The sequence below is a fragment of the Podarcis cretensis genome (genome assembly GCF_951804945.1).
Source record: "Podarcis cretensis genome assembly, chromosome: 5".
Taxonomy (NCBI): Eukaryota; Metazoa; Chordata; class Lepidosauria; order Squamata; family Lacertidae; genus Podarcis; species Podarcis cretensis.
Genome location: NC_137174.1, coordinates 71,818,544 through 71,832,028, shown reverse-complemented (window position 1 = coordinate 71,832,028; position 13,485 = coordinate 71,818,544). Strand labels below are relative to the sequence as shown.

At 40.8% G+C, this 13,485-nt stretch overlaps 1 protein-coding gene across 1 annotated transcript; it reads left to right on the top strand.

The window, feature by feature from the left end:
* Positions 1-3,071: 3,071 nt before the first annotated feature.
* Positions 3,072-10,420, top strand: SCG2 (secretogranin II). The gene is made up of 2 exons (XM_079977188.1): positions 3,072-3,200; positions 7,898-10,420. Exon 2 carries the CDS (start codon positions 7,912-7,914, stop codon positions 9,760-9,762), a length of 1,851 nt encoding a protein of 616 aa, XP_079833314.1. The 5' UTR covers positions 3,072-3,200; positions 7,898-7,911; the 3' UTR covers positions 9,763-10,420.
* Positions 10,421-13,485: the final 3,065 nt, after the last annotated feature.

Genomic DNA, 13,485 nt, shown 5'->3' with positions numbered 1-13,485 from the left:
CCAGTGAGCACTCAGGGCTGATTTCCTTCAGATGGATAGGTTTGATCTTCTTGCAGTCCATGGGACTCTCAAGAGTCTCCTCCAGCACCATAATGCAAAACCTGAAATGTATAGGGCTTTATAAACCCATATGTCAACTTGAAGAGGGCTCAGTAGCTTACTGGCAGCAAGTGCAGTTCCTTCTATTTAATACAGGATTTAGGGGATCCCCTGGCTTTAGAGTTTGGAGCTGGAATCCTATGTACCCTCTCTTGGGGCTAAACCTCAATGAACACACAAAGAGACAGATTTCGAAGTAATCAGGCATGCCCACAAATGGTTTATGCAGCCTCATTCATCGATAGGAATGCCAGATGGCTCAAAGGCAGGAACAGAAAAGAGAAAGGAAATGACAAGATAGCAGAGAAGCTTGGGTCAAGTGGAGAGGGAAGGGACTTAGATGAAATGAAAGAGGGAACAAGAGTTGGGAGAGGGAAGTCCCTGCTGTGAGGACCAGAATGTACTCAAAGTTGATTTATGTGAAGGAGCCAGCAAGGCAGGGACTTAAGAAGAAAATAGGCATAATGACCATAAATGATGGGAAAGAAAGATGATTTCAACAGAGGCAACCCGAGTCTCACATCCATCAATCCCTCTTGTGTGGGAGTCTGCTAGAGCAGAACTATTCAAGCTGCTGTTTTCAGCCATCAAAACTGGGAGCTGCGTGGTGCTTTTCAAGCATTTTGAACCAGGAGAAACTCCCCTTATTATGTGATCTCTTTCCAAGAACGTTCCACTGGATCATATTCTACTTTCTCTTACAAGTTTCTTTGCGCTTCACTGCAGTTTCAGGTTCTTGGAGATCATTTGGCAGCGTCTGGAACAATTACCGAGCAGGGCAGACACCAAAGGCATTGAATTTGTAGCCCACTTGGAGAACTTGGTTCTGTCTATATTCCGTGCCACCGTTTGTGGAAAGGCAAAAGAATATCGCAATTTCCTTCTGTCCTTCTTGAGATGGAAGAGACCTTACACATAATGTAAAGAACAGACTGGAATATAAAAGCTTAAAAGTTTAATGTGTTCCCAGTACACATTTACTGTGTCTAGCATCAATTTAATTTCCTAACACTGATTGAATTGGAAGGAAGATTCAGCCACGTTTTTGATTTTTTTTTAATTCTGCAAAAGGTCAAAATTGTCAAGAAAAATGTATTTTGCAAGTGAAGGGGAATAAAGAAGTCATCATGGAACAGGCAGGATGCAGGCACATTTTAATAATTTTCATGTCAGGCATTCCAAGACAGAGTGCACATGGAATGCTGTAATCTGGGCACATCTGTTAATGACAAAAGGCATTTTCCCTCGCTTGGTGCAAGAGATTTTCTTGGAACCACAAAGTTGGAAGGGACTTTGGAGGTCATCTACAGTACTTCAACGCTCTGCTCAATTCAGGATCTGCCATGCAGGATGGAAGTCCAGAATTCCTGGCAGATGGCTGTCCGTGCTCTCCTTAAATCTGCCAGAGAAGAGGTCACCAGCACTTCTTAGGGCAACCCATTCCAGTGTTGAACAGCTCTTGCCATAAGAAAGTATTACCTAATGCTTAGCCAAAATCTGCTTCCTTGCCATTTTCACCCACTAATTCTACTCCTCCCCTCTGGAGCACTATGTGGATTTTCAGGTCTGGATAAAACCCACCTAGGATGGAAGAGATATTAAGAATAAAGAGCATTCTAATCTCTTGGGAAAGGAAAAAAAACAGGATGATACATATTGCACTGTGCTCCTGTCTTAGCCCATGAGGAAGACAGCAAGACCAGAGGTTATGCTAGTACTGTTCAACTATTTTAGAGTGTGCTTGTTTTTTCATTGCAGTCCAAATTTGGATTGCTTTCCTCACCCCTGCTATGCACTTTTCAAGAGCCATTTGCTAACTGTGTGACTGGCACCTCATGATGAGGCTACATTTTAATATTTTAATGTTCCATTATTTTAATGTTGTATTTTATTTTTGTTTTTAAGTTGTAATAATTCTTCTTGTTTTTATTATTGTTTGTAAGCCTCTCTGAGCCCGGCCTTGGCTGGGGAGGGTGGGGTATAAATAAAAAATATTATTATTATTATTATTATCTGGTATGAGCTTCAGCCTAAAGTGTTAAATAGTACCTGTTGAAGAACAGCTGGCATATTTGAACATTTACCCCTTTATAGTTGAGGCATCTCTCTCTCTGAAAAATAAATGACTCAGAATTCTCCCTGAGGAAGGTGGGGGACAATGCATAATCGTCTCTGCACACCATTGAGGAATCTTTCACTTTCCTCCCTGAAATGTCTCCCTTCCTTTTTTCTTGGGCAGGAGTAGAATAGGAGCAGGAATGCCCTCGCCGCCCCCAAGCAGAAGGAAGAAAGCTTGTTTTTATTCGTGCACAGATCCTGGCCCCCACTGATTTGTATTTATTTTTAAAATTTCTATTCCACCCTTCCTCCCACAGGCACTTTTAAATCAACCATCACCAGATTTTTATTATTTGTGTTTTCACCTGCAGTTTTAAGAAACTAAGAAGAGACAAAAATACAGCACTTGCTTTAGGGATATAGAATTTATAGATGACATTGCAGCCCTCATTTAAGGTGCCATTATGATTTTTATCTAGGAATCCCTCCATCATAAGTTCACCCTCCATTTGAAAACCTTCACACACACACACCCTAATAAGAGTCTGCTGGCACCTTAAAGATTAGTAAATTTATTGTGTCATAAGCTTTCGTGGCCTTCGGTTCACTTTCTCAAAAGTAGATTTCAAAATAGCAGTAATAGTAAAATCCGATTCAATCCCAAAGAAAGAGTCTACAGGGGAGTCTATGAACTGGCACCTATCCGACAGGTGTAATATTCGTTTGTCTAAGGAAGATTTCACTGGCTGCTTAAACTGCAAAGAGGACTGTAGTTCTTCTTAGAGGAAGGCAGGTGGCGTAAACGTACAATGGAAACCTGTGCAAAACACCCCAAACGAAGCTAATTCTGTAGCATTCTTTCTGAACAGCTCAGCCGCGCTCCCCCCCCCCCCCGTGACCGACTGGGGTGACGTCAGTATGGCAGTGGAGAGTCAGGTGATGCACACTATAAGCGAAGGGAGCTGTCCGGGTGCTGAAAACAGTCCATAAACTTGCCGCGGACAGATAACGAAGACCATGCTTTAAATTGTTTCTGCACACAGGTAAGCAGACCTACTTTCTCTTTAATTGACAAACAGAATGGGAGACCAAATGCACACACTCTCTATGCATATACAGTTTCCACTGCAAGGATCAGGCGGGGTGGGAGGGGGATAGCACAGCCAGGAAACGTCTGAAATTGCCACCTGATGCACTTCACTTAAGTGTACTTACTGGGCAATTTAAGAACATTTACTTTGCACCTGATAATGGATACTAAAAATAATAACAGCCAAAAGCCCTGGAAAAGGTTGATTCTACACAATTACTATGCAAACCAATTATACTATGGCAATATCCTAGAAAGGTGATTTTGGTAATTTCACGTGCTCTTAGTACATTATCAACATGTGCATGAAGCTATATGCTTCTAAAGAGCAGTAGTGAATTTAAGGAGAACTAACTACAAAAACCAGCAAATAAGGTTTTGCTCTTCTCCTCTAGAAGATCACGGTTCTTTCTGATTAAAGTGAAAGTGTAAAATGTTCATGGTTAAGATGGGCTCACTGGATCTCTTCAAATGCTTTAAGGGAAGCTACTGTTGAACCATCTCCATAATGAGCAATGAGGTGGGGGTTTGATTCAGTGACAGTAGATTTGTACTCCATAAATGCAATGTGAATTACAAGCAAACTTCAGGGTTTCAAAATAAACAGTAATTGGGAATAACCCCATTGTGCCTGAATGCAATGTCAATTCACAGGAAGCAGTAAAATGGAAAATAATACAGCTGCTATGCAAAAACAGCTGAAACACCCTTTTCCTATCATTTCCTATTTATATTAAAAAATGTGTTCTATCTGGAACAAAATCATATCCTGAGGCAGCATAGAAAATATGCAATTCTTAAAAATATTAATTTTCAGTATACTCTGATTTTCTTTTATTTGGAGCTTAAAAGTTTAAGTTTTATCAGGGAACTAGAAAAAAAAGGTAATTTACAGTTAAAGTACAAAGTTTTATGGTCCAGAGTGCAAGGTAAGACAGAGTAAATGATAAGAATTCAATAATTGGAAAGAAAGCAAAAAAAGAGAGAAATGATTCTAAGATGCTTCTCATGACTTGATAAAATTCTGGTTAAATTGCTATCTAATAGCCACCTGTGTATGTCTACTGTTGCACTGAAAAACAGCTGTAACAGAATAAAAGTATTTCCCATTCTCTTAAGGGTACTGTGAATTGCTTTTCAATCACTGTTTTCCTCTACGTCCAGTCTTGAAAATTAACAAATTATTAGGTAGCATTTTGGGGGTATTCAAAGTTCTCATTTGTGGTGCAGCTGGGAGGAAACAAGGCAATTCTGTGGAACACGGTGGTACTTCAATTACCCCAGTATGTGAAATTATTTCATACTGTGTTGCAAAAGAAGAAGAAGAAGGAAAAAGAAGCTTTCTTGACTGGCATAACAAATCCACTATAATTTTCTACTCAGAGCAGTGGGTGTGTACAGGCATTAGGGATTTTTCCATCTCATGAATCACAGGCATATCAACAGGATATTTTACAGAGTACAAAGGAAAGGGGGAAATGAATGAATGGAAAAATATGAATTAAGCAAAGACATAGGAAGCTGCCTCGTGCAGAGCCAGGCTATTGGTCCATCTACCTCAGTACTGTCTGCACTGACTGGCAGCAGCCCTCCAGGGTTTCATGGAAAAGTATTTCCCATCCCTGCCTGGACACACCAGGGATTGAACCTGGGACCTTTTGCATGCACAGCAGATGCTGTAGCACTGAGCTATGATTTTATGTCTGGTATAGTTTTGCTTTACCTTGGATGGTTTCTTACCTGAAAGAGAGAGAAAGTAATATATTAGAGATCCTATATTTCCTTCAGCCAGATTTTAACTGCATAGGGAACTTGAATAGTGCCCTTGTAGCCTGGAGAAATGATCTAAACACAGCACAGTATGCATGCATGAAAAATCTACTTGAAGTCTTTGAGAACAGTATAGGCAAAGCCTATACTCAGGGCTTAATTTGCTTATGTGTTTCCATAGAATATATTAAGTAGGAACAGATAAACATGTCCTTTGCCAGTTCATCTCTTCACCACTGAATTCCCCCAAATCAGGGATTGGGCTGAAGGGCTTCTAGATCAGACAGCATTATTTTCATGCGGTCAGAGTGCTCTAAATCTGTTGTTTTAGAAAACCCCTACTCCAGCCACAGCTTTACTATATAACATCCAATGGATGCTACTGCTTGCTACCCACTTTCATAGACAGAAGGATAAAATGCCAAATAAGCAAAAACACCTGATCAATAATGTTATAGGCTTAGAATTATATTTACTATGCACTGTATTATAGCCCTTATGATGTAAACGGGGGGGGGGGGGTGTCACCTTACTATGCACAGACTGACAGAGATGAATTCTTGTTTACCACCAACAAAACGATATACATAACCCAGCAAAAATGTTCATTCAAGGCACTGGAAATCAGTGAGCTATAGACTGCTATCCAATACCCAATTATCTAGAAGTAAGCCTCACTGAACTCATTGGGACTGATTTCTGAGCAGACATGTATAGGATTATTCTGCAAACATAAAGAAACAGTAAAGGATTTTGGTCTGTTCTGATAGTCCATCAAAGATACATTTTTTTTTTTTAAAGCATCAATAAAAGCATGTACCTGGTGCAATATTATGGAGAACATTTTCCAAAGTTCAATTTAGCTTGGAAGCACATTTTCAAAAAGCAATAATCCTCCAGGTTTACACAAAACCTTTTGGAGTGGGGGGTTCCCTAGGATGAGGGCCACACAGGCTGTTGGAAAGGAAAGAAGGAGGTGGTGCTGAAATAAGAAGTGAATGGGACATACCTTATCTCTCTTCCTTTCTTACCTTCTCCCTCTCTCTCTTTCTCCCTCTCTCCCACCCCCCCTTCATTCATCCACCATCCATTCATTGCTTCACACACATCTCACCCTTCCATTCATTTATCATCCATTCACTCCCTCCCTCCTCCCTCCCTTGGCTTTCAGCGGGAAGGGCATACCCAAGGAGCTGGAGAGGCACATATGGCATTTAGTTTATAGGCTGCCAATCTGTGCTTTAGCCTCTCAAGCCCCCTGATGATATTGCTGCAGAAGAACCATTTTAACTGCCTCATCGCTTCCTCTCTGTAATTCTTCCATTTGAATTCATTAAGAAATAAGAAAAGAAAAAAAGAGAGACAGTCATTAATAGGAATAAACTGCAATATTTCAAACAAAAATCACCCTGCAGTTTTGGAATCCTGCTTCTATTGCTTCCACTATAGTAGTCCATTTTGAGTCAGTTCTTTTCTGCAAAGTTGTGTCATTTGAACGGAATGAATCAGCAGAACATAATGCTCTATTAAACTGTACGTGGTGAAAAAGGCCAACAGTTGTCAGGATCTCAGCTGAACAGAGACCTTCTCATTTCTACAGATGGATGCAATTCTGATTTTCATATGCAGATACTTTATGAACTAATTTCTATTTTGATTAAACGACTAATCAAAGAGCTGTCTCAAACCATTACGCAGTTTTCAAACTGGTCTGAGATAGCCAGGTACTTGCGAACCTATAAAGTTATTGTATGTACCTTTATTGGAAATGCTGCACAATAAATAGAATAGCCGAGCCCCTGCCAAAGGCTTAGAATCTATTATTAGAATGTAGTTATAACTACTTTCTAGGGAAATGCTTATGAAGTGCCCATGGTGCCCTTCTACCATCCCTTCCACCTCTGGAATTGGGCATGAATGAAGTATTCTGTTGTAGACAGAAAATAAGTTATGGTGTGTTCTTGGTTGTGGTGTATATTACAGTGGCCTATAACAGTTTCCCCAGTTTGCAAATGTGTCCATGAGCTCAAAAAGGTTGGTGTCCTCTAGTTTACTGAATCTTTCCCCAACCTTTTCCCCTGCAGACGCTTTGAACTACACCTCCCTTCACCCCTGACCATTGTCCATGCTGGACGGGACTAAAGGGGGTTGTGGTCCAAAGTATCCGGAGGGGATCAGATTGGAGAATATTGACTTATGGGGTGAGATCCAGTGTAGCACAAAGGCAATAGTTCATTCCCCAGGAATTCTCTTCCACACTGCAGCCTCCTGCACTCCTCAGAGTCTGCTCCAGGGACTTGTGGCACCCTCCATAGCAGGTTATGGGGGGCATATGAAGGGCTGTAGGCTGGAAATGGGAAACTAGAAGTCCCCTTGCATATGATGATTTCTGTTGCACAAGAAGTGGTCAGCATTGGATTTTGTCCACAGCATCTGCACACACAACAGACTCCATATGGGACTTCCCCTTCTTCCTCCCCACGGCCCCTTGCACACCCTTAAGATCTTCTCCAGTGGCTTAGGGAACAACCCAGAACATACTTTGATGTGGTCACAGGGCATAGCAGAGGAATAAAAAGTCCCATTGTGCAAATGGAACTCCATGCACAGAGTGTTGGATACAACTGCTTAGCTACAGAAGTTCTATTCTAAGTTATACTCAGAGGATACCCAACTGAAATTAATAGAGCTAACTTAGCCATGTCCATTAATTTCAGTGAGTCTACTTTGAATAGGCTAGCATTGAATATGGCCTATTGTGTTTAATACATCCCTAAAATCCTGTTTTCTAGAGATTATAGGTCAAATTTTCATTGCTATGAGCTCAGATAATGTCCAAACTTTTGTGTGTTAATTTTCATTTTTTTATTTTATTTTAAGGGAACATTTCAAACATGGCCGATGCTAAAACCTCAAGGCTTGCTACAGTCTTGCCTCTTGCTCTGCTTTCTGCCCTGATCTGTTCTGCCAGTGCTGCTTCATTTCAACGTTACCAAAACATCCAGAAAGATCCAGACTACCTGATGAAAAACTTGCAAAGGCTTCCAAGCCCAGATATGATCAAAGCGCTGGAATACCTAGAAAACCTCAGAAAACAAGCCAGCAATGGAGAAACAAGCCCAGATGGTAGCTCCTATCAAAGTGTCCCATTTGCTCTGCAGCCAAAGGAAAGCAAAGATCAGAACTACCTGTCGGACAATCTAAGAGAATCTTTATCAGAAGATGAGTCACAGTGGGCTAAGGCTATGTTGGAAGCACTAAGGCAAGGAGAAAAAGAATCAAAGGGAACCCTGAAAGAAGGTAAATTCTACCCCATGAGTTCAGATAACATCTTCCAAGATGGGATGACTGATGATTATGATGACCGCACCTGGCCTGAGACACGGCACAAACATTCTAAGATACCACATGTCTACTTAGAAGAAAATTCAAGAGACAGCCCTTATAAGCGGACAAATGAAATCGTGGAAGAGCAGTACACACCCCAAAGTCTAGCTACCTTAGAATCAGTGTTTCAGGAGCTGGGGAAGATGATGGGGCCAAGTAACCTAAAAAAGGGGAGGTTTGATGAGGAACAAAAACTCTATGCTGATGATGAAGATGATGCCTATAAAGGAAACAACCTTGCCTACGAAGATGTGGTGGGAGGAGAAGACTGGAACCCAATAGAGGAAAAAGTGGAAAGTCAAACCCAGGAAGAGATCAGAGACAGTAAGGAACAAATTGAGAAAAATGAAGAGGAGATGGATGACGAAGCAAAGAGGTCCAGCATCCTGGAGGATGAGATGAAAAGAGAGGACAAAGATAAAGTGTCAGAGGATGTTTCACAGCTGATGGATTATTATTTGAAAAAGATGATAAGCAGCGCCGGAAATGAAAACTCAAGATTCAAGCAAAATGAAGACAAAAGGGCCGCCAGATATTATGGAAAGCAACTTGATCCTCAGGCTATTTATCAGTTAATAGAAATTTCAAGGAATTTACAAATCCCACCTGAGGATTTAATTGAGATGCTGAGAGCTGGTGATAAACAGAGTGAAAAAGAGCAAGAGCCTGAGCTCCCAGAAGATGTTGATGACATCCCTGAAATTCATGTAGACAATTCAGATGTATTCAAAAATAAAATGAACTCTTTGAATGGTTACAGAAAGCAGCGACTTAATTTGATACCGGATAATCTACCAGAAGATCTCACTGTGGAAGACATCATCAATCTTTTGGGGACTGAAAATATAGGGAGTCAGAAACCATCATATCTGGCAAATCAACTCAAGCAAGAGTTGCCAAGAGTTTCCTACATGCCTGGAAGATCTAAAGGGCACCAGTTTCCCAAAGCTGCTTGGTTAAACCATTTGGAAAGACGACAAATGGAACAGGAATTACTAAATGAAAAGGAAGACGACTTGGCAGACTACTTAGCCAAGGTGCTGGCAAAATATCCTGAGGTTGTTAATACAGGTCAGATGAAACAAATTCCACTCGCACTTTCCTCCGAGGATGACTTGCAAGAAGATGACCAGTTTGAGCAGGCTATCAAAGAACATCTAAACCAGCTTGGAACTCAAGAGTCAGACAAGTTGACATCTCTCAGCAAAAGGTTGTCCATGACCCAAGAGAATGACGACACACAAAACAGACCATATATGGATGAGGATATGCTAGCAAAGGTTCTAGACTATCTAAACCAAGAAAAGTCTGAAAGGGGGAGGGAGCACATTACTAAAAGGGCAATGGAAAATATGTAGTTATTTCCTTATTATTTCTCTTCATTGTATTGACTTCTACCCCAGTTCTGTTGTGATTTACCTTTCTTTAACAATTTGAGGCATGTTCAGACATTACACACAGCTGCTTTATGCACATAGGAATTCTGGCACCTGCATTTTCGTGAATAATGTTACATCTGAAATGGGAGCTCATGGACCTCAGCTGTAGCTACCTCTGTGATCTCTGATAAAAGTTTTGGAACATGGTCACAGAGATTCCTAGAGATGATATCTGTGAGTTCCCAGCAAACACATTGTTTTGCTCATGCAAATGAACATGCCCAGAGGATCCCTGCAGGTGCAAAAAGTGGCCCAGTTCTGTGTCTCAACTGGTCCCAGTGGTACATGATTTGACATTGAACAGTCTGCGTAAACTCCTCTGAGCTGTTCTGTTGTTTATGGGTATCTTTCAATGTTCTAAATCTTGGTCATGTAACAAATTGCTTCAATTTTTTTAAGAAACAGATTTATGAAATTAAGTGAAACTATGTAAAACAATGACCACGGCAGATCATGACAATGGCAGAATGACAACTGTATTCTATGAGGTTTTTTAAATGAATTGAAATATTTTGTTATTGTGTGTAGTGTTTTTGTGGAGTACTGAATAAAAATAAAGCATATTATATATATAATATATATAGTTTTATTTATAAAGCTTTTTCTATTCTGTGTTTTATGGTTGATGAATAAATATTATTTCTGGACAATAGACTGTGTTTTACTTTGAGTTACCTATAGAGTGCTCTGCTGGTCCCAAAAAGAAATGTGTAGCCCAGTCATGTGCATTTTTGCTTGCAAGTATGTCCCAAGTGTGTACACACAATTGCAAACAAAATTGGTAAAGGAATACTGTTTGTTAGATAAGTGTCTCTGGATAAGATGGTAAATTTTTTGGAACTTTGCTCTTCTATAGCTTGAAATTCTCCCAGTAGAGGTTGGGTCATTGAAAAAGATCCAGTTCTATGAGATGTGATTGATTAACAACCTTTACTGGTCAGTGTACTTAAAGTCAGTTTTCCCATTGCTTTCCTTGGGAGTAATGCTCAAACTCTAAATACGCTGTTCAGTATCCCAAAATCAATGCAAGAGAGAACTATGGGCCCATCTAAGAACATCTGCAGAGTCTTTCCTGGCTGGCTCATTCACGTGAGTTAAAGAAGTTTTGAGCCTTTGGGCAACATGGCCTTTGGGATTGTAGTCGCTGACCTTGATTCAGAAGGCTCCATGTCTGCAATGGGCCCTCTTTCCATTTTAATAGATGTGAGGATACATTTATCCATTTGGGCACACACATATATCTGAATCAGAATCACATAATGTATGACTGGGGAGGGAGGAGGAATAAACCAATGGAACATATAAATAGGGTCTTTAGGACCATTTGATTCCTTGACTTAAATTCAGGCACTATAGTTTTGTGAATGGATGGCTATGGAGTCATGCTAAAAGAAGCATGTTTGCTCCCAAGCATGTTTTCTGTTTTCAATAGGTTATTTTCATTACTGAAAGGGGGGGGGGGAGGTCCTGGTTCTTTAAAGAGAAATAACTAGTTTTTCAAGGATGCTGAGAAAGTGGAGGTTTCAATGAAGTCAATGGGGACTTCTTCAAAATCAGGGCACAAGTGTATTCATTTGTCGTTTAAGCATTTCTTAATGCATGCCTTTTGGGGTACAGTCTCCCCAGAAGATGAAGATCAACCAAGGGAGATCCTGTTGAATACACCTGAGTGGGAAAAGTGTGAGAATTCATAATTGTAAGGAACCGCCAAGTCTCAGGAATCAACGGCACAAGAGCACTGCTAAAGAAAAGCAAAGTGAACAAATGAGTCTTCAAGGCATAAGTCCTCAAGGAAGGGCGTTCCACAACCATTTCCAAAGGCATCATGCCTCTTCACGTTATGCAACAGAAAGGAGTGTGTACAGCAGCCTTTCCCAACCTATTGCCCCCCCCCCCCGATGTTCACAAGATATGGTTCCAGGAAATGGTCTGAAAGTACACAAATCACCACCTTGCTGAAACTAAGAAGCTCTTTTGCACTGCTTTGGGCTCCATGGCTATGCACACACAATACATTTGAAGCACATTTAAAGCAACCCCAAAGGATCATGGTGACTGCAGTTTATCCCTCAAAGAACGACAGTTCCCAGTACCCTTAACAAACTTTAGTTCCCGGTATTCATTGCCGTGTGTGTGTGCTTTCAATGTGGTTGACTTATTTAAGTATCTATAGACTGCACTTTCAAAGGTCAGAAGAACGTCAGGGAAGCATGTGGAACCACCAGAAGTGCCCCATCAGGAGACCTCAGCTATCAAGTGAAGTATGCTATACAGCTTGTGGTGGAAGAAAGGTGGGCCAAAGATGTAATTTTAAGAACCAAGCAAATAAATGTTTTGAAACACAACTCCTATTAGCATGCCTAACTATGCTGGGAGTAAGTCTCATTGAATTCTATAGGGCAGGACTTCCCAAATGTGAGTCTCCAGCTGTTTTTGGACTACAATTCCCATCATCCCTTTGGTCCAGCTAGCTAGGGATGATGGGAGTTGTAGTTCAAAAACAGCTGGAGACCCAAGTTTGGGAAAGACTGCTAAAGGGCATACTTCTGAGTAGAACTGCACTGTAAGCCTAAGTTTTTAATTCTCCCTTTATAGCTCGTAACCACATAGGGTTGTAGCTCACAAAGTTACACTCAGACATTGATTTCAGTGGGTCTGCTCTGACTCAGAAGAACATCAGCACACCTATCAAACTATTAATCATTTAATGCTCATTGGCTAACAAAGTTTCACAATGTTTTCTACAGAGTTTGTGCTGCTGCCTAAATCAATATCAGTTGGCCATCATTTTTGAAATTTTTCAGCTCAGACTCCTAAAAAACTTTTAGCAGAAGAGTTGGGTTGATTATTAGCTTGCCCTCAACATGTCATTAAAATGTTATCAAAACTGGTTAAACATACACGATGAAGTTAATGTACTGGCTATCTCTTGGCTGATTTAGAAGCAAAGACAATCTTTTTTCTCTGAGGATTCAGAGGCAGCAGGTTGGGGGGGGAGGATAAGACAAATTCCCCTCAGATTCTGTTTTTATCCATTGCGTACTTACTTGTCAAACATAAAGTACTGCACATTTAACAGGAAATAACAAAAAGGACAATGAATCCTGCATTTGCCCTAATGAAATCTAACCAGATGTCCCGATCTCTTAATGCAGCCTTGTTTAAACAGATTTCTTATCATTTGCCCTGATCAATGGATCTCTCTAAATAAAGGCCAGGGATGTGGTGACCATTCTAGTCTCTCTTACAAGCTGGTCACCACAAGCTGGACCACTTACAAGCTTGATAGTATTCAAAAAGTGACTTGGCATAAGCCCATTAAATCTTCTATGTTAGTCAAGGCACACACCAGAGTTTTGCACCTTGCATCCTATACATTGAACCCTTTCTCCAAGAGTCACTCCTTATGCAACCAAAAATGGGGCCACCCACATCCAAGAGGGGGGCATCAGCAAACCCTAAGGTTGAGTATTTGGAAAAGCGACCCTATATGTCACCCTCAAAATGTCTAAGTGAGGACCAAGACTGCTGAGTGTCTGTTGGGAGGTGGGACTGGAAAAGCAAAGGAGTGGGGTAAGGGGAGGAAGTAAGTATTCTGAAAGAAGGCATGACTGGCTAGCTGAAACCCTGAACAGGAGCACC

Bases quoted from the DNA above. Each gene is read 5' to 3' on its own strand.
- SCG2 (XM_079977188.1), top strand. From the start codon at position 7,912: ATGGCCGATGCTAAAACCTCAAGGCTTGCTACAGTCTTGCCTCTTGCT.